Source organism: Anopheles bellator, chromosome 1, assembly GCF_943735745.2.
Source record: "Anopheles bellator chromosome 1, idAnoBellAS_SP24_06.2, whole genome shotgun sequence".
NCBI lineage: Eukaryota > Metazoa > Arthropoda > Insecta > Diptera > Culicidae > Anopheles > Anopheles bellator.
Genome location: NC_071285.1, coordinates 30,707,093 through 30,725,433, shown reverse-complemented (window position 1 = coordinate 30,725,433; position 18,341 = coordinate 30,707,093). Strand labels below are relative to the sequence as shown.

Here is an 18,341-nt window from a genome sequence, read left to right as displayed (position 1 = left end):
GTATTCAAATTTATTTATTTTGTTTGTTTATGTTTATGTTAATGCTTCTGTGTTATGTATAACGAATTTCAACATTTTTACTCTAAAACTAGAGACTTAGAGTAAAGACTTGGCCATCCCTATCATTGCAACTGTCAACATCATTGAGCGGCAAGGTCGCAATCAGCATAACATTTCAGTTGCCGCTTCGTGTGGTTGTTGCGATTTCGTCGCCTAAATTTTCTATAAATGTCCATAAAGTAACGTCTTTTCCAAATTATTTGTGCTATTTTGTTTCGACTCACAGAGTTTCCGATGGAGGATATCAATATGGATGTGATGTAAGTTTACGATAAATTGTTTAACGAGGTTTTCTAGCCCCATCAGATTGGTTTGTTTATGTTCACATAACCTGAAAATTGTATCCGTGCAGACAGTGGAGGAAGCTGTGGCAGTTTGTTTCAGGAATACATTACGGAACCCCGAATTCGGAAGTGAAATGCAAGCTGCTGCAGGTGTCCAAAGAGCTCGTGGACGGCATCCTCCATTATAAAAAGCCCAGCAAAGAATCGGAAGATAAACTTCAGAAGCTGATCAAAGATAGAAATCAGTTAAAGCTCCAACCGTTTGCCAACAAACTTCACCAGTATTTGGTGAGAATCAACACAGACGAGAGGTGGGGAACGAATCTAACCGATTCCTTTTTTTCCCGCTCCCCGACAGGACATTGACGCTATCCAGTCTTGGCAAATTCTCTGCTTCTACCTGGTGAACGAGTATCGCGGGGCTGCGACGGCGCTGGCGGAGTACATATCGACCGAAACGTCGATGGTAAAGCTATTGCACGACATTTGGGTGTATCACACGATCGAGCGCATGGTGCAACTGAAGGTGGTTAAAAATCTACTGAATTACTTTCACTCCGGCAGTCATCCTTATTCGCGCGAGTATCGCGAGGTAGTCGAAAGAATCGGTTTACCTGCCCTTCGCAAATCGTACCTTGCGCAGCTCAAGCATCTGATTGCCGATCCACTCGTGACGCACAAAACACTTCCAAACGATGCTTTCCACACGCAAACCAAAGTAGCCTGCGCGGAGCGAAGGTTACGCGAGACGAGTGAAGTGCTGCAAATCCTACTGTTAATCGTCCATTATAGCGGCATCAATCCTGGCGAGTTAGATGAGTTGTTTGGTTTGTTTCGAGAGCATTCTTTCGGGCGCCAGCAAGAATACGTAGACGTTGCGACAGAGATTCACGCCGAACTGGTCAAACGCATTACGTACAACGAGTTGGCGCTCGTCTTTCGGACACTCGACCTGTCAGAAAAATTTGATGATACAAACTGGATCGAAAAGGTGGTGAACGCGCTCGACGGCCCAATAACAGCACTGCAACAGTTTCCCGAGCATGGACCCCTTCTGCTGGTATGGATGTTGTTCAACTTCCGTCTACAGCACAGTGTCGAAGATGAGGACGTGACTCGTCGCTACCAGCAGTTAGGTTCGCGGGCCATCAAACTCGGTGTGTTCGAATACCTCCACGGGCTCGTGTCGCATCCGATGTTCAAGGATAACAGCCTTCCGGCAAAGATAGTGCGAAAGTCAATTTTCAACCACATTGGTTTTCTTTGCCAACTGTTCGATGCGCGTGAGTCTATAGCGCATCACGGCAAAATATTCGATCTGGTCAGCGAACTACTTACATCTCCCACCATAGCGACAGAGTTTTGCAAAACCGAAGACCACCCGATACGTGCGCTGTTCAACATCTGCGTAGAGCAATTTCCCGTGGAATTCTTGCCTCTCTCGAAAGTAGCATTCGCCCTGGCTTCGGCCGGTTCCACGCAAAACGCTTACATCCAGCGACTGTTGGAAAATCTTCCGGTCTACACCGAGCTCTATAACGACACGAATGCTCAGTACATGTGGCGCAAATCGGCTACAGGGCTGGACGATGAATTCGTCCTGTGCAGTGATTACACTCCCTCGAACAAGATTGAATTTACCATGCCTCGGGGAACGAAGTTAATTGTAAATGACGTCCACTCTCACAGAAAGACCTACGTTCATTTCCGGACGCGTTACAATTTCTTCAGTGCTTTACATCACGAGATCAACGAGCTGCTGTTCGACGCACAAGCCACGAGCACACTTAGCCAGGAACGTGTACTGCGAATTGCCACGGGGCTAAAATATCTAGCGGTGGCCGTGAAGCGCATTCAACAACCACTTGACATCTCAGCTGAGATGGTACACCCGACGGAGATGGTCTTCGATGTGTTGCTCAAGTTCAAATCCGTTCCCAACCCACCGATCGATCTGCTCGTGCAGTGCCTTAACGTTTGCGCAGCGTTGGTGCCACTGTTCGAGCAGGAGATATACACGCGCATTATGAATCTTAACATTCTCCCGACGGTCAACAATGCAACCCTATCCTATAAGGAGTACGCAAATGGTGCAAGCTACGATTCCAGTCTGATCGGTTACTATCTGATGAACGTGGAGCGCATCGCCGGTTCCTATCCGATTCTAATGGCATACTTTAACTTACTGAAAACGTACACCAAGCTCGGCCGAGACAATGTGTTCGGAGTGGAACTTCCCGGTACTATCTTTCTGCTGCGGGAAGTGCTCCCGCATGCAAACAATTGGCGATATGAAACCGGAACTGATCGATATCGCGTGTTGGTGTTTGTGGTACAGTACATCTACGAAATTCTGCAGCTCGGCGAAAAGCAGTTGTGCAGCGATCCTGCACGTCGTACTCTGCGTGATGTTTGCGTGTTCAGTTTGCTCAACCGTGATAACGGCATGGTTTTGCTAAGGATTGTAGGACTGGGTAACGGTTATCTGCAAGCAGTGATGGAGCGGGAAACGAACTGGATGATGGTACCAGAGCAGCAGCTCAACTTGATGATACAGTACTCGATGACGATTCTGATGCAGATCTTGCGCCTCAAGCGACATATACAGGAGTACGATCTGTCGCCGCTCGAATCAGCGATATACACGCAACCAAAGCAACGTGACACGCTGCGCATCATTCCGATGGTGACGGGCTATATGAGCAACATTTTCAATCCACGATTGCCTATTCTTTCCTGCCGATTGTTGCGTCGCTTTGCAATCGAGTTTCGAATGTCACTACTGGCTTGCTTGGACATGGAAGCGGATCAGATACGGCATACGTTTCTCGAGCGGTTACATGATGATATCGAGAGCGAGGACTTGAAGCTGGCCGTGCTAGAGTTGGTCGAAGCTTGCGTTCACAAGCAGCCAGGTCTAACGGAGGCATTCTTCAAGGTGAACTACGCCAATCGCGACCGACGGCTGGTGCTCGGACCGAAGGATGTAATCGGCGCGGGTAAAACACGACCCAGGACGATGATCAACGATGGCATACCGACCTACATGGAAGAGTTTCTCGAAGCGATCATGAATGAGCCGAGCAAACTAGCCAGCCCACTGTTGTCCCGCCTAATGTCACTATTTCACGCTCTGTGGAAAAATAATATGCAGGCTTTGGTACAGAAACAAATGCAGAAACCGTCGTTTTGGCCTTCACTCTGCAATCCTCTGTTCGGTGAGCATGTTGCCGGAAATATCCGTGCGTACAGTCAACTCTTCAACATTCTCGGCATTGAACTGTTCCGCGTGAACTCTGTGTCCAACGTAAAGATGGACGCTGAGCTGTTGAAAGTGTTTGAGCGTTTCATTCAGAAAGTGGATGTGTTTGAACGATGGGTAAACATTGTGTTCGATCTCCCATCCGCCAGTGATGAGCAACAGACGAATTCAAATAACACGGACAGCAATGAGAGCTCCACGAGTGCCCTCACTGTGTGCTTCGAAGAAAAGGTACAAGAAACGCCAGACTGGCTGGGAAGGCTACAGTCCTTTAAGGATCTGCTGGTATTAGTGATTCGTAAACGAGAACCGGGTGTTGTACTGCCAGATCGGTGTAAAGCATTCCTTGCTGAACGCTGCCTATCGGTGCTGGTGGATCGGATAGAGGAGATCCATGATATGCGACCACTGATCGTACTAGCCGAATTGTATTTGATCGTTTTGTCTGATTTTGAAAACAAGTATACGTCGGATACGACTCGGGACGATCAGATGCTCCGTCAGATGGAAACCTTGCTCAGCCGTTTATCGGTCTCGTATGCGGACATTCATCAGCGGGCCAAAGAAGCCATTTTGGTGATCGCCATCAAAACGGTCGAATTCCAATCCGATCGCTGGATGGAAAACGGCACAATTGCTGTGGAGTTAACACGTTCGGCGGTGGACATAGCGGCTGAAGAAATTAGCACTCTCGAGATGCTCGCCAAATCGCCCGGTTGGAAGGATCGTTCTGCGAGCGACAAGACCGGTGGGAAGCTGTACAATTCTTTGCTACTGGCGATCAATCTGTTGAAACAGTTGACTATCAGCTTCGATCAGCATGTGGCAGTCCCATCGGCACAGTTTACAACTCGGTGGGTCAGTTGGTTCGTCAAGGGAAAGCTTTTCCAGCGGCTTCTCAGCATAACTGGGACGGTGTTGCCTGAATATGAACACCGGAAGTTGGTGGTCGAGCTCATGGATTTGCTGATTCTGCTCGCGGAAAGCCGTTGTTCCGAAGAGCTGCTGTACTGTGATGTGGGAGACTATCTGTGGCTGAAGTTGTTGCCACCAAAGGAGCTTCTGCAACGTCCCTACGTGGTGAGTAGTGTAAGTATGAGACCGAACTCATTCGAGTTTTTCTATGCTCTATGTGCAATGCATTTACTTCACAGGGAACCGAACAGCAATGGCAAACGCAAGACTGGTGGCCTATTTACTCGCGCGGTATACGGCTGGTACGGCTGCTGCTCAGCCGACATGGACATCGTTTCCTACGCGAAGCCATATTTTTCATCGGAATTCACGAAGAGTATCTGATGGATTCACTGCTACTTGCTAAACAGTCGCTGGAGCCGAGTGCATATTTGCTGATAAACGAAACACTCCAATTGGTTAGCACGATGGTCGCGTATGAAAAGCAATGGCGCTTGGAACACAGCCAAAGTTTGCTTCATTTGATGGTAAGAAGAATTGGTGGGAAGAGTTTATCCATCTTTATCATAAATTCAAAATCTGATAGTACAACTACGAGTAATATAAATAAGGCTTAGCGTTAGCGTACAAATGGTAATTTGTTTCCGACATTGCTTTCTTCAACCTTTAACAGCGCTGCACACAGTATCTGATGGACTACGCCATCTCGCTGCTTTATCGCCCGAAAATTTTAAAACGACTTATAACTGGAAGCGGAGATAGCAGTGGATTCCTAGTAACAGAACTTGACATTGATCCCAGCACGATCGATGCATCAGACGAGCTGGTCAAAGCAATGAACAATCTGATCGAGATTGTGATACTCTGTACGAAGGCATTGCTAGCATTCAGTCCAACCCTCCTTATGCTGCTCTGTGATGTCGAGTTCGCACCAAGCACGTTTCGACCGCTGGTGGAAATTCAGTTCGGAGCTCCGAAAATCAGCACAGACAACTTTTCACAGCTCAGCTTTGGTTCCCTGTTACAGGCAGCATGCATCTTCACGAAGGTTCTTAATCTGGTAAGCTACCGTGATCTAATTTTATAGAACGGATAATTTAATCCCTCTTTCTTGTATCTATTTGTTGGAGAACTTGGTTTAGTTTATTGCTTGCACTGATCTTTTTGCTTAGTTATAACCAAACGCTTGTAGTGACTGCCTGGTATATTGGCACAACGAAATTGAATTAAATTAATTCCTATAATTTTACATCATTTATCTTTTGTAAAGCAACATCATGCGTTTAGTGAAACAGCTCTAAATGAATTACCAGCAAGCATCAAACACCATCAGGGGGACGGAATGGACGATTCGGCAGCAGAAAGTCTAATCACCGGTGCCAATCGATCCGGGCTCACTAGTCACGGCAGTACTACGGGTCGCGGCAAGAGGTCCCAGTTCGCAAAAACCCTCTCCATGACCAGCGTGTCCAGCTACACATCCTCCAACGCCATAACCTTGTCCAACGAGCTGCTGACACATCTAGACACTAAACTTTGCATCTACGGTCTCGAATTCGTCCTAACGCTGCTTGCAGCCCAGAGTCTGCTGGCATTGAAAGACGTCAATTTATCCCAGCGGGAGAAACAGCTTATCAAGCGAGAACTCAGCACGGAACTGCTGATCTTCCATGATTTCGTGAAGCGTCGCATTCTGAAGGATGCCAAAAGTAATCTGGCACGCAAGAAGCACGGTGTAGTACCGATTTCCAACGAAGTGACCAACTCATCCGACATCGATTACGATGACCAAGATGACGATACCGACGAACGACGACGTGGCACTTCGTCGACGGATAGATCGAAAAGCGGCACCACTAAGTCGAACAAACGGTTGTCGTCTACGCAGCAATCGATGCGTATCAATGTCGTACGAAAAATGCACCTGCAAAAGCGTCATCAAGAGTCACCAGAATTGCCCGAAGGCGAATCAACGCCCGTTCTGAAGGGAATCCTTAAACCGTCACCACCTTCCACCTCAGTTAAGCGCGTTATGTTTGACGACGATCAGGACGAGGAGCCAGCAAATAGTATCGCTTACGTTGAACCGGAAGACGAGCCAGTGTATTACGAACCACATGAACCGCAATTTACTGGCCTTTCGTATGTGCAAATGGTAGAGGAAGATTATCTTCATCTTCTCTCAAATGTGCTACTGATTGTAGGACAAAGTGAAAACTGAACCCATAGCAGATGAGCATAAATTCGATTCAATATATGCCCATTGTACATTCTGATTAGCCAGAATTGTTGCGCTCGCAAGTGTAAAGCTTTCCATCATGAATTAATAAAACTCAAACTGATTATGTTTACTGATACTGATATACTGATAATGTGATGATTATTAGGCAAGGTACGACGTTAAGGTATGTTTTGAATGGTTTACAGGCCGTATCCTTCAACCCATATTCTAGCATCTCCAGCATGGGTTCAGTTCCACCCAATAACAATGAGTTAAATGATGCGTATTATGGACGGAGGACAATAGGCTTCGCTTGTAGAAAGTGTATGAATTTTCCATCTCTTGTATTCATTAAGACAACCGTTAAAACCGTCAAATTTTTAGTCAACGGAAGCGTGGATCGTATTGATGAATTTTGGATTTAGTCAAAGCATCAATCAGTATAATATATATATCATGATATAACGAAACAAGTCTTTGGGACTATTGCAGGAAAACGTTCACCCAAAACAAATTTCACATGGACGGAAAATAATATCCATTTACGTATCACTACCGACGACTGAATCGAAACAAAACACGATTGTTTGTCCTGCTAGATAGGAATGGACATTAGTCACTCACCTGACACAAACACCAACTAAAGCCGTGTTCTCATTTGTCAACCAATGATTTATCAATACTTTCGGTAGAGATTTTCATTCAATTATTTATAATTCCCATACTAATATACATTTGTTTCAATAGTGTTTTTGCTTGACTTCTTTTTGTTTTCTCGTTTGCGTCTTTAATCGCATGTTTGATGTTGTGAATTGAATATTAGACTTTGTAGTGAAACAGATAGCAATAGCGATTGGGCTCGCTCCAAGAGTTTATCGTACGTACGGTGCTACCTTTCAGCGTGTTCCTGCGTGTATTGACTCACTTTCTATATCTTGCTGTTCTTCTTTCGATGCTTCATTTTCTTCTCCTTCTGTGCTTTCTTTTCCCTATCATCTTAATTATTACTACAATTACTCTTTCTTTTGCCGTTACTTATGAAAAAGGGTCTCAATATTTGACGTATTCTTTTTTAATCTATACTGCCGACAGAGAATTACGTAAACTGTTTTGACTGTCTTTTACAATCATGCGCGAGCCTGTGCATGCGGGCGTACGTGTGTGTTCCATTATCGCATATACTTGCAATATCATTCAAGGATTCTTTTGTTGTCTCCTTACAACTTTTTCATGATTTCCGTTGGGGTCTAAACGTGCATTAGAGCACAGTGCATAACCGCGCCCGTGATGCAACTACTTATTTATGTTCGCGCATATTCACTAGTATTAAAACTAGCTCAAGGCCTTTTTCTGTTCGCTGCTAAGATATAAACTGGCCACTAAATTCCAACTTCTCCCAAACTGAATCGTTACCCATTAACTCAACGGGAAACTTCTTGAAAAGAGGTCATATAAACATAATGCGTTTGTGCACTAAAAAGAGAGTAACGCATTGTTAATCGTCAACATAGAGGTGAGAAATGTATCTTACCTTCATTTCAATTTTCATAAATAGTTTTATCTCTCTCTGGGGCATTTAACATCTTTTTCCTTGATAAATTTTACTAAAGCTAGCGACATTTTCAAGTACTAAATGTGTCAAAACAGGAAAGAAAATTGCGTGTGTAATAGACACAATAGATAATTGTGACTTTGAAAATTTTTCTGCATAGCTGGCTCCAAACGTTGTAACCTGAAATGACATTGGAAGGTTATAATTAGTAATCTTTACTGTGGTGATTTCATCTAAATCAGATTTGAAATTACATAATTCAGAAGCGTTAATTTCCATAAATCAATTTCGATGTAAGTTGCATTAGATGGGAATATTTTGTGACTTTGCGTGAACTCCGTTAGAAGTGTTAATATCTTCGAATAGGTAACGGCTTTGGTCTCTTTTCATTTTTAATTGGATTGCTACCTTACACGCGTGCAAAGTTTAATACAATTAGGCATCGAAGAAACCGTTGGCGATTTAAGGATTTCACGTGACTAGGTTGGCTGTTCATACTCTGTTTCATGCTGTTCCGGATGGATTAATAACTCTTCATAAATAAACCCTTAGTTGCCCTATTATGAACTTCTTCATAGCGCAAACAGACAAAGCTGTGAAAAAATACCTACTGCTCTTTGTTCTGCCGATATACGTTATTCTGCAGGATCGTTGTTGGCCATGCAAAACTATAGAGCGATCGACCGAACAGCCCGCACGTAAACTCACGGGCGAATGTTCGAGAAGCAAACGTTATTGTTTGTTCTCTTCAAGGCCATCCATGTTTCTTCAAAATATGCTTTTAAATAAACCACTCAGCAGGGGGGAGAGGGGAAGGGGGGACGAGGCTCAAATTACGGCCGCATGAACAAGCGCATTGATCAATATGTTTACCTTCGATTGCAATTCGATACACTCCCTCTCTCCATGGTGTTTGTCTACTGTTCTACACAAGCATTGGTCAGCCGGAATCAGCTGTTCACGTCTATTGGTCAGCTGAAGCTGGATGTAGTTGAACGAACTTCCGTAAGTGGGCACAAAGCCAAGGTAATGCGACATGAGCTGCAACCGTTTTTCACCCACATCACTGAGCGTACAAGTTGAACGTTTGATCTGTTGGCTTTCATTCCGGCCCGGGACAAATCCTTCTTACCGTTGACGATAAACGTAGAACGCTCTGACAGCTGTGGTGGCTTTTGTAACTCGCTCGTCCAATTTTCAATTTTGAAAACAATTTTTATTACACACACGAACGCGCACACATACAGACACTCACGCAGAGTAAAACGCGTTCGCGCAAGCGATTACTCTGTAGTCTTCTGGGATACAGGGCTGGTGGCTAGGGGGGATCTATTACTGTTTAGAGGCGGACACTGCTACTGCTTGCACAGTTACAGTTACCGGCGCTTGGTTCTTCGGGGTTGTTATTTAAACGATAATCGGCTTTCGAGGACAAACGGAAACGGCCAGACTCTAGTTATCGTTCGCGTACCGTTGCGTCCACTCCTTCGCATTCCGGATCGCTTCGGCTTCGTTGACCTTCCACAGCTCCGCAACGTCGTTAGCCAGCGGATCATCCGGGTTCGGTGCGCTGAGCAGCGCTTGTATGGACAGCAACACCGTCCGGATTTGCAGTGCCGGGCTCCATTTGTCCTTCAGAATGTCCAAACAGATTCGCCCGAGACGGTCGATGTTGGGGTGGTAGATCTTTGTTATGAAACGCACCTTTGGTGCGGACATCGGGTAGTCTTCGGGAAGGAACAGCTCGAGCTTGAATAGGCCCCCCTCAAACGGTGAGTCCTCAGGGCCGAACACAATGACGTGAAAGTAGCGAGCGTTCTGGTCGTCCGGAATAGCGCTGATGCCGGGCACGGGTTCTTGCATCAGGCGCTGCGTTTCTTTAATTATTCTACGAGGCAGAGCAGCCATGTTTGTTTGCCTTCTTTTCTTTTCCGAAACTACACCAGCGGGTATTTGTGTGTTGGTGTACGCCTTTTTTCGTGCTGCAGCACCACCCAATGCCTCAAGACTTTTCGGTCGTATCAACGCCAACCTACAGAATCCGCTCGTGCAATGCGGTGCGTTCCGTCCCGGCGCCCTGCGAATGCGGAATTTGACAGCGTGAACGCGTTCTCTAGGGCTTCTGCCTTCTCGGTGTCTGTCAATGGGAGCAGCTTTTCCTGTCCTTTTTCCGAGCGTAAATGCAACTCTTTTGCCTAGTTTTCCTCAACTTTATGTTTCCGCAGAGAATTTAAGAGTACAAAAGCCGCCCGCTGCTGTATTTGCCTGCGTTGAGCTCACAGTGACGACGACGAAATCGATAGAATGACGGACTTTTTCAGCACTCGCGTGAAGGAACACGAAAATTATGGTTCAGCTTCTTTCTTGTCTGCTTTCAGCGAGGCAGAAAGAGATAGAACGCCAGAAAGAGACAGAAGATGCGAAAGATGCCCGGAAAAGGCTCCGGAACGCAGGCTGCGTACACGCTGCGGAACTTAGGCTGCGTACATGAGGTCTTCATTTCTAAATATTTCCTTCTGTTTTTTTCGATTTTGTTGCTATACCAGCAAACAAGAACTTATATTATCCTCTGTTTGTAAATAAAGCGTTTGGTAACGGGTTTTGCGGTCGGATTTGCTGTCGGCTGACCATAAACGCAACAGTTTGGCATTAATATAAAAGTGCCAAAATCGTTACGCTACGGCTCGTGTAGCCCGGCAAATGGCCAGTGCTGTCAAATGTCAAAGGTGTTTACATTCGTGTTGATTCGAAAATAATATTCGAATTCGAAAATAAAAATCGAAGAGGTAAGTTGATTTCTGACCAATTTATTCTGTTTTTTTATTTTACAGGTGAAATATTCAAGCAGTGCTGTGTTGCATTCGAGTGACGAAATAAGCTGGGCATCGAAGGTGAACAGCTACACAAAGCAAGTGTTTTTCATTTTTTAAGTTATAAAAGGTCATCATCAGCTGTTCGTACAGTAACTGGTGGGGGCTACATGAGGCGTGAAAACTAGCGTAAAATTAATTTGTAATGTCAAATCGTTTACGCTTCGTGTTCTGTTTTTTTAGATATGGCTGCTATACCAGCAAATAAGAACCTAAATCATCCTCTGTTTGTAAGCAAAGCGTATGCAAAAAGTATTTACGCTCGGGTTTACGCCTCGCCGACCCGTAAACGTTTTGACAGAGGCGCATCAGTTTGGTCAAAAACATTACGTTACGTCTCATGTAGCCCGCCAGTATGACAGCAGGAAAAACGTAAACAACAAATTTACATCAGCAGAAACTGCGCTGCAGAAGTTCAAATGAATCAGGAATTATCCAAACGAAATGGCCACACTGCTTTCTTCTGTAAAACGGGCGCCAGTTTTGTGCGATTCCAGTAGTGTGTGGCTGCTGACATGGTTGAACAATTACCAGCGGAAAAGTACCAAAATTAATGCTATCGATTCGTTCATCATTGAGTTGATAGAAAACAAAACGCTCAAATGGAAAGTACTAAACAGTCGACATCGCGATGGTCAACCAAAGGTGGCCGAAAGCAGCATATCGGAACGGCCGCTTTCCCAGGAACGTAACAATATGGGAAGCATCCAGCGAACTTCGTTCAAGATAGCCAAATTTTACAATGAAATTACGCAAAATCCGTTAGCACTAAACATTAGCTCAATGGACGTTGCTCAAGTGGACCATCTCATCTCTACGGCATTGGCGGAGCACGAGCACGAGGACGTGAATCTGTTACTGGAACAATTAATTCAATTTAAGAAACTACCATCCCAAACAACCATGAACAAACTCCTGAAGTACGTAGCAAGTAACGGCGAAATGGACAAATTGGAACGTTTGACCGTGCTCGCTGTTGACCAAGGCGCAGTGGATTCAGTTCGCATTACACCGATTCAGAGGTTCGAGCACTACCGTGCCTTATGCCAATGGAAAATGGGAAATACTGTGAAATCACTGGAAACTTACCGTCACATCGTTGAAAAATGTGACATTGACGAGATGCCAGTTATTGATCGTATTCTGGTGGAAATAATCGACGAAACGATTGATAAAAAAAGCGAAGCAGCGTTACTTTCCGTGATGAGGCTCTGCGAGTTTTGTTTAACGGAACATCGGCACGAGTTTCCTATTTGCAGCTTGTGGGATAAAAGCTTCCACAGCATATGGCATAGCGATCAGGAGTTGTCGAAAACCTTGTTCGATCGACACTTTGCCATACGGGCAGTCACTAGTAAAAGGTTTGCTGAAATTCTGATTCAAACGACGTATTCGTACTATGCAATGCCTATATGCATCATTTTCAGGGTTGGCCATCTTTGCTACTCGTTGCTGCTGGACAACAACGTCGAAAAGGTTTACCAACTGATGGAGATGTTTCTGAAGCATGACATGAAACCAGAGTGTGCATCAATCCTCGTTCGTTTGTTCGACTATCAGTGTAAGTCAAATTAAAAAATTATTCTGCAGATTATGAATAAACTGTATTATACTGATTTTAGATTGGCGAAAAAACTTACGAGGTTGTTCCGAAATTATGCAGAATGCTGTTGACTTGAACATAATGTTGCCCGAACTTTACAACCGCCGTTTGCTGGAACTACTGTTAGGTCGCCCATCGGTGAATTCGACTTTATCCAGCACACCGAAAAAGACTGTAGTGCTCAAACCAAGAAAATATGAACTAAAATTCTAGTTATCTAAAATTTAAAATGTTTGCAGAGCATGTCGTGTTTAGTAGCGATTTAGACTAGGTTGTGAATATAATTAATAAACAATTGCTTGGCTATTTCCAAACTGGCCTTTGTGAAAAATATATAAAATACCAGTCTCTTAGACGTTGGTCCTGTTGGCCAGCCCACAATATGCACTCGTCTTGCGGAACGGAAGCATCGAACGATTATGCATATGTTGAGCAAAGCTTGTCTACATCGTTCATAGCTTACTTATTGAAAAAAAAAAATCTGCACTACCAATACTTTTTAGTTTATTGCCGTGCCGTATTTTTGATACAACTAACACGTTATATGATACAGCGCAAAAAGGTAATTTGTTGAAATAACAAAAGACATTGTTTTAATTAGAAAAAAAATCATTACACTACTGGCGAAGTACTCTGGCAGGATCAACACTTTATTAGTTCGATGTTAAGTTCTTTGCGTAACTCGGTGATATCTTGTTTCCACCTTTTCTCCCAGTACACCGTCATCAGGGGCCTGATGCGCCTTCCACTTCTAAGTGCCCAAGGCAGGTACTGTCGAAGATAGTTTTGACGTTGTCTGAAAAAAAAAAAATGTTAACTTCAGAACACAAACTTTTCCTCCTATCGTTAGCAAAATGCATACTTGGGGCGAAGTCGGAATGCCCCAAAAACGGCGCCACCGTAACACATGGGAAGACCCGTATTGAGCGCTTCGATCCATTTGATCGTTACCTCTCCCAGCATATTAGTTGGCATACCAAAAACAGCATGGACCATATCGTGAGTTTCGCGATAGCGTGTCATAACGTACGCGAGCTCCGGATCGTCAAGAAATCGGGTCTCCATCCGTGAGTCAGGTGTGATATTCTGCAAAATGATTAGTAAAGACCGCTTTATTTATTGAAGTATATCTTATTTGATAAGATTAAATGTAACGGACATTTTCCTTCATGAATGTGACGTACAAATGGCCGAAAGTATTTTCCGGAAGCCGTTCCAATGCTTCCATGTCCACTGTACGTGTGTTAATGCGCGGCTTTTCTAAAAGAATTTGCCGACCTTCTTCATTAGCTTCCATGACATGTTTTATATTCTCAAGTGCCTCTCTGCCAGTGGTTTCTCCTAAACAAGCGATCATATCATGTCTGAAATAAATTGTTCAAACCAACGGAAACATAATCATCGATTGAAAACACAGAATTCAATTACACCATTTTTTCTCCGTTTTCCAGAGCATACCTTCGCGGATCAATCAAAGCAGCCATTGAACTTCCAACGCTAAGGATAAGTCTTTGTAGTTCGCTAACCTTGATCTGATTTCGCAGAAACTCCTGGGTAAACTGGTCCACCACTTGGTCATCGTTTGTTTTGCCATCGGAGGGAACGGTTGCAGATTGTATCCGGGCGTATGAAGTCGTCAACATTCGATAATTGGTATAATAATTAATAATTGGTTTCGATACCAAACGAGGGCATAGTTGTAGCATTTTAACTTCGCTTTACCCTGGTTAACGTGAACCTGAAATAGAACATAATGCAAAAATAATCAACCGAGTTCATATGAAGCTAGAACGTGCGTTGTAAAATGCATTACATTACAAAGATAATTCATAGCGGCTTCGCCCACTTTCTTCGGAAATGTCTCTGATAATACGTACTATCAAACGTTAATAACGGTGGCCAATGAACTTATCTACAGAAGGGAGTCATTTAATTCAGCGTTTACATACGACGACAGAGGAACAGAAATCATACGGTACCATGCTTATCTGCTGCATAGTCAACCGTAGAAGTAAAACCGGATCCGGAAGCCAAAGAACGTATAATTGTAGGCCTCTTTGTATGCAAGGGTGGTGGATCGTTCTAAGGTGGTTTATGTTTAATGGAATAGAATTACTGAATACGAATCAAGTCATAGAATGATGGAAAATGAATTGTGACGTTGAACCTCTGGCACTGTATTTGAAACGAGAGCCATTTTCATTGTTCCCCTTCACAGGCAGCCGTCGCTCTAATCATCAGTTGTGTGCTAGACCAGCTTTGTGTAATCTTCAAACAAACAAGACGCGCACAACAAGAAGACAAGACACAAGCCCTGGTTCAAGGGCATTATTCATCTCACAACTCTCCAGCCGAAGTATGTATTACAAGTACACCGAGACAAAAACCAAAAAACTGGTTTTCTGGAAACTTTGGAACGCACTGTGTACATCAGCATGTAACACCGTGTGTGTGGCTTCATTGTTCGTCTTAGTTGATTAAAGGTTATATCGATTTCGTTCGTTTCGCTTACACTGCAGCAATGGCTTTTAAAAGTAGCCATTACGACGACCACTGTTCGTTGTTCTGGACACAGCTTTTAATGCACAGAACAGTTAAGCCTTCGCAGCCAATTTCTTTCGCCAAAAACACGCAAAACATTGATTTTTATACAATTTTATACACCTTAGCGATTTATATTCAATATTACGCGATTGTGGTACGCATCAAAACACGGTCCACGCTACATACACTTAAATTAAAATACATTAAATTAAAGTAATGTCGCATAGCGTATTGTTCGTTCGCGTATGTTTAATATCAAACCGACTGAGTGGTCAAACGCATCACACCGGAATTGCAAATATGTGTACAGTGATTTTGAATACTTTTCCGTTGTCACGAGGTGCTCGGGAAAAATATCTATCCGTTGGATAGCTACGATAAACTGTACATAACTATCACTATGCGGAGATGGTGAACTGGCTGCTTCACTGGCTACACAATTAGGATGCTGTTGGCCTCATCTGCGTCTTTATAAATATATATGCCCGCCCGTTTTTCCCTTTGGTTTTGTTAATTATGCTATGATCCTTTGGCGATAAAACTTGTCGCCTCTTATGCTCGCGCAGAAATCTATCTTAAACATTATCGATCCGACCACCGGCGGGTAACAACAGTTTCTTGTCTGTGGAGTTGGTGTCTCCGCTGCCGGAGGAACCACTCCCGGAACCGCTGCTCGGCTTCTTACGAAAGGTGACGTACGTGTAGAGCAGGCTTCCGGTGACACTTATGTTGATGCCGATGGCATTGAGCCACGAGAACACGTAATCACCACCGATGAACATACCGATGTAGGTTACACTGATGTTCTTGAGGCAACCGACGATCGTCGTCGTGAGGGCCGAGTTATGCTGGGTGCACAAGATGATGCTGTACGACAGAATGAAGCCCATCACACACGACAGTAGGAATTGACCGGCAAACAGTGGATCGTTCCAGCCTTCATACTGCCATGCTCTGTCCAGGTCACCGGCTAGCCACGTTCCAAAGAACGCAGGCAGAATCATGAACAGTGAGTTGTAGTACATCAGTCCGTACTTGCCCATGTCGGCCGTGTCCAACTTTTTCTTCATATATACACCGTTGGCAGCGGTTAACGTGTTGGTGATCATCACATACAGGTAGCCTTGCAGGTTGAAGGATAGATCGTCCAGCGCGGCCAGTAGGGCGCCACCCACCATTGCGAAAACGCTCACCTTTACCGCGAGTGTCGGTCGAATGCCGAGCACCAGCAATTCGAGCAACATGGTAAGGAGTATGGAAAAGCGGCGTAAGGCAGCAAACATTGGCAGACTGAGGGCTTGTGTTCCACCCAACCCGAACATCATGTTGCCGAGGTAGATAAGCGGGAGGGGAAATATGCGGCGCGCGATGTCGCGGCTGAAATCAGGATACTTAACGATTCCGAGTCGCTTGGCCACGAACAGTACGACGATACTTGCAGTCAGTTGGCCCAAGCTGAGCACAAGAAACGAAGGAAATCGATAGCTTGTTAGTACGGTTTTGTTTACAACCGTAATTAGGAACGACGAGAGACCGTAGAAAATGGCGCTTGATACTTGGAGAAACTGTGCACCATCCGTTCCGCCCATGCTGCTGGCCATATCTGCGGCTAGTGCGCGCATATTCGTAAATTAAGATAACGTTGTTTGCCTTAAAATCATCCGATGCGAAACCTCCGATACCAGTGTTCTCTACCGGACGGGGATGGTGAGATTCTTGTAATGGCAACTTTGACGTAGCTCGTAGTGATAGATCTCGCAGGCGATCCCTCGATAGCGATATTGATGAAGAATCGTGCTATGGCCTGTTTTTTGATGCACAGCGAGGCAAGATACCGACCTCGGATTCTGCACCGTTAGTTTAACGTATTCCTTGCAGCTGGATCGATGCAGCATTCTTACAACTCGTTCATTTGCCGTGTATTTTGTAGCCGGACGGATTTTTCTTACGTTCGATTATTCCTTTGCTGTTACAGCATCTACACTATGGTGGCGGTGAGAGAACATTGACTGCCGAATACTGCAATTCCACTTTTAAGCCATCTCTGGCGCTGGTTTCGCTGCAGAAGACTTATCGCCAAAAGTTTTACGAGATATCCGGTTATGGTCCGGAGATCTGCCTCGGGAGAATATCTTCGTGGTCACGGTTTTGCTCATTAGGTCTATTAGAGCAACTGTTTTCGTAATTATTCGCTCGTGGCGATAGTACTAGCTGGTCTACGAATTACCCAATTGACACGAACGACTCTTTGCTTTAACGCTAAATGTGTACAACATTGGCGAAGCAGGCCAGATCATCCGCCAAGTCACAAATTCAATAGGAACGTGATATTGTGTAGGAGTGTGGGTTACTGCGTTTGACACTGGGACGTTTGAAGTTTCGCGAATCAAGGTCTCTCATTTAGTGTCAACAAACTAACATTGCTCTGTAAAATACTCGTCTTTACACAGGAAGGCTTTTATGTTTTGATTGAAGTCTCCCCTTCAAGAAACATTAAAGCATTTCGTACAGATTTCACAATTTATAATAACACAATTTTCGCCGGCTCTTTTAAAAAGTCGCGTGTGTGTGGGTTCACTTTGGTGGTGTTCGTGACAACCGGCTCAACATAAATTTGACAGATATCTCGTTTGCGTTTGTTTGGTACCAGCACTCCAAGATTGTGGATCATGGGATTGCGTGATGTTTCATTATTGCTACTGCATGTTGCAAAAATGCGAATGGCTAGCAAAAAGATGTGATAAAACCTTGAACTTCATGCTTCAATCAACAACTCAAAAATGGATTAGTTTGACAGGAGTTATGTGTGCGATTGCATGATGGGTTTCAACATGTGATCAACCAATTTTCTCCCATGCATAAAGAGTGCGAGGGGAAAATGTATCTTCATGTATCTATTAGTGACTAGCAAAACTTACTCTTAGGCGAATGTATAAACAATTTCAAAACAATTATGGTCACCCACTTGCTGTTTCTTTTGGCCTATGTTGACAACTGAAGAAAAGTGCAATTCGGAGGAATAGGCAAGTT

At 44.3% G+C, this 18,341-nt stretch overlaps 5 protein-coding genes across 7 annotated transcripts; 2 read left to right on the top strand and 3 right to left on the bottom strand.

Moving 5' to 3' along the window:
- Nucleotides 1–222: 222 nt before the first annotated feature.
- LOC131209482 (nucleoporin Nup188) lies at nt 223–6,853 on the top strand. Its single transcript, XM_058202563.1, has 6 exons — nt 223–320; nt 413–632; nt 703–4,695; nt 4,761–5,048; nt 5,195–5,581; nt 5,792–6,853. Exons 1-6 carry the CDS (start codon nt 295–297, stop codon nt 6,740–6,742), a joined length of 5,865 nt encoding a protein of 1,954 aa, XP_058058546.1. The 5' UTR covers nt 223–294; the 3' UTR covers nt 6,743–6,853.
- A 561-nt stretch (nt 6,854–7,414) lies between these two features.
- LOC131206179 (ubiquitin-conjugating enzyme E2 N) lies at nt 7,415–10,646 on the bottom strand. 3 transcript variants are annotated; one of them, XM_058198621.1, is made up of 3 exons: nt 9,427–10,646; nt 9,168–9,360; nt 7,415–8,474 (listed from the first exon to the last, which is right to left on the bottom strand). In XM_058198621.1, exon 1 carries the CDS (start codon nt 10,200–10,202, stop codon nt 9,747–9,749), a length of 456 nt encoding a protein of 151 aa, XP_058054604.1. In that variant the 5' UTR covers nt 10,203–10,646; the 3' UTR covers nt 7,415–8,474; nt 9,168–9,360; nt 9,427–9,746. The 3 variants fall into 3 exon arrangements, with proteins under 3 accessions (XP_058054604.1, XP_058054603.1, XP_058054602.1); XM_058198620.1 differs by having other exon boundaries at nt 7,416–8,215; nt 8,274–8,474; nt 9,168–10,646; XM_058198619.1 differs by having other exon boundaries at nt 7,416–8,474; nt 9,168–10,646.
- Nucleotides 10,647–11,548: 902 nt separating this feature from the next.
- LOC131216404 (uncharacterized) lies at nt 11,549–13,067 on the top strand. Its single transcript, XM_058210887.1, has 3 exons — nt 11,549–12,525; nt 12,592–12,725; nt 12,787–13,067. Exons 1-3 carry the CDS (start codon nt 11,609–11,611, stop codon nt 12,978–12,980), a joined length of 1,245 nt encoding a protein of 414 aa, XP_058066870.1. The 5' UTR covers nt 11,549–11,608; the 3' UTR covers nt 12,981–13,067.
- Nucleotides 13,068–13,290: 223 nt separating this feature from the next.
- Nucleotides 13,291–18,299, bottom strand: LOC131206264 (ubiquinone biosynthesis protein COQ4 homolog, mitochondrial). The gene is made up of 5 exons (XM_058198753.1): nt 18,230–18,299; nt 14,226–14,505; nt 13,927–14,131; nt 13,630–13,853; nt 13,291–13,563 (listed from the first exon to the last, which is right to left on the bottom strand). The coding sequence occupies exons 2-5, from the start codon at nt 14,471–14,473 to the stop codon at nt 13,410–13,412; spliced, it is 831 nt and encodes a 276-aa protein (XP_058054736.1). The 5' UTR covers nt 14,474–14,505; nt 18,230–18,299; the 3' UTR covers nt 13,291–13,409.
- On the bottom strand, nt 15,436–17,514 carry LOC131206263 (UDP-sugar transporter UST74c). Its single transcript, XM_058198752.1, has one exon. It carries the CDS (start codon nt 16,931–16,933, stop codon nt 15,887–15,889), a length of 1,047 nt encoding a protein of 348 aa, XP_058054735.1. The 5' UTR covers nt 16,934–17,514; the 3' UTR covers nt 15,436–15,886.
- Nucleotides 18,300–18,341: the final 42 nt, after the last annotated feature.

Coding starts and splice junctions, on each gene's coding strand:
- LOC131209482 (XM_058202563.1), top strand. CDS start 295: ATGGAGGATATCAATATGGATGTGAT. Junction 321..412: donor GATATCAATATGGATGTGAT/GTAAGTTTACGA, acceptor GTATCCGTGCAG/ACAGTGGAGGAAGCTGTGGC. Junction 633..702: donor ACAAACTTCACCAGTATTTG/GTGAGAATCAAC, acceptor GCTCCCCGACAG/GACATTGACGCTATCCAGTC.
- LOC131206264 (XM_058198753.1), bottom strand. CDS start 14,473: ATGCTACAACTATGCCCTCGTTTGGTATCGAAACCAATTATTAATTAT. Junction 14,132..14,225: donor GCTTTGATTGATCCGCGAAG/GTATGCTCTGGA, acceptor AATTTATTTCAG/ACATGATATGATCGCTTGTT. Junction 13,854..13,926: donor TCACATTCATGAAGGAAAAT/GTCCGTTACATT, acceptor ATCATTTTGCAG/AATATCACACCTGACTCACG.
- LOC131206179 (XM_058198621.1), bottom strand. CDS start 10,202: ATGGCTGCTCTGCCTCGTAGAATAATTAAAGAAACGCAGCGCCTGATG.
- LOC131206263 (XM_058198752.1), bottom strand. CDS start 16,933: ATGCGCGCACTAGCCGCAGATATGGCCAGCAGCATGGGCGGAACGGAT.
- LOC131216404 (XM_058210887.1), top strand. CDS start 11,609: ATGGCCACACTGCTTTCTTCTGTAAAACGGGCGCCAGTTTTGTGCGAT. Junction 12,526..12,591: donor CGGGCAGTCACTAGTAAAAG/GTTTGCTGAAAT, acceptor CATCATTTTCAG/GGTTGGCCATCTTTGCTACT. Junction 12,726..12,786: donor TCGTTTGTTCGACTATCAGT/GTAAGTCAAATT, acceptor TACTGATTTTAG/ATTGGCGAAAAAACTTACGA.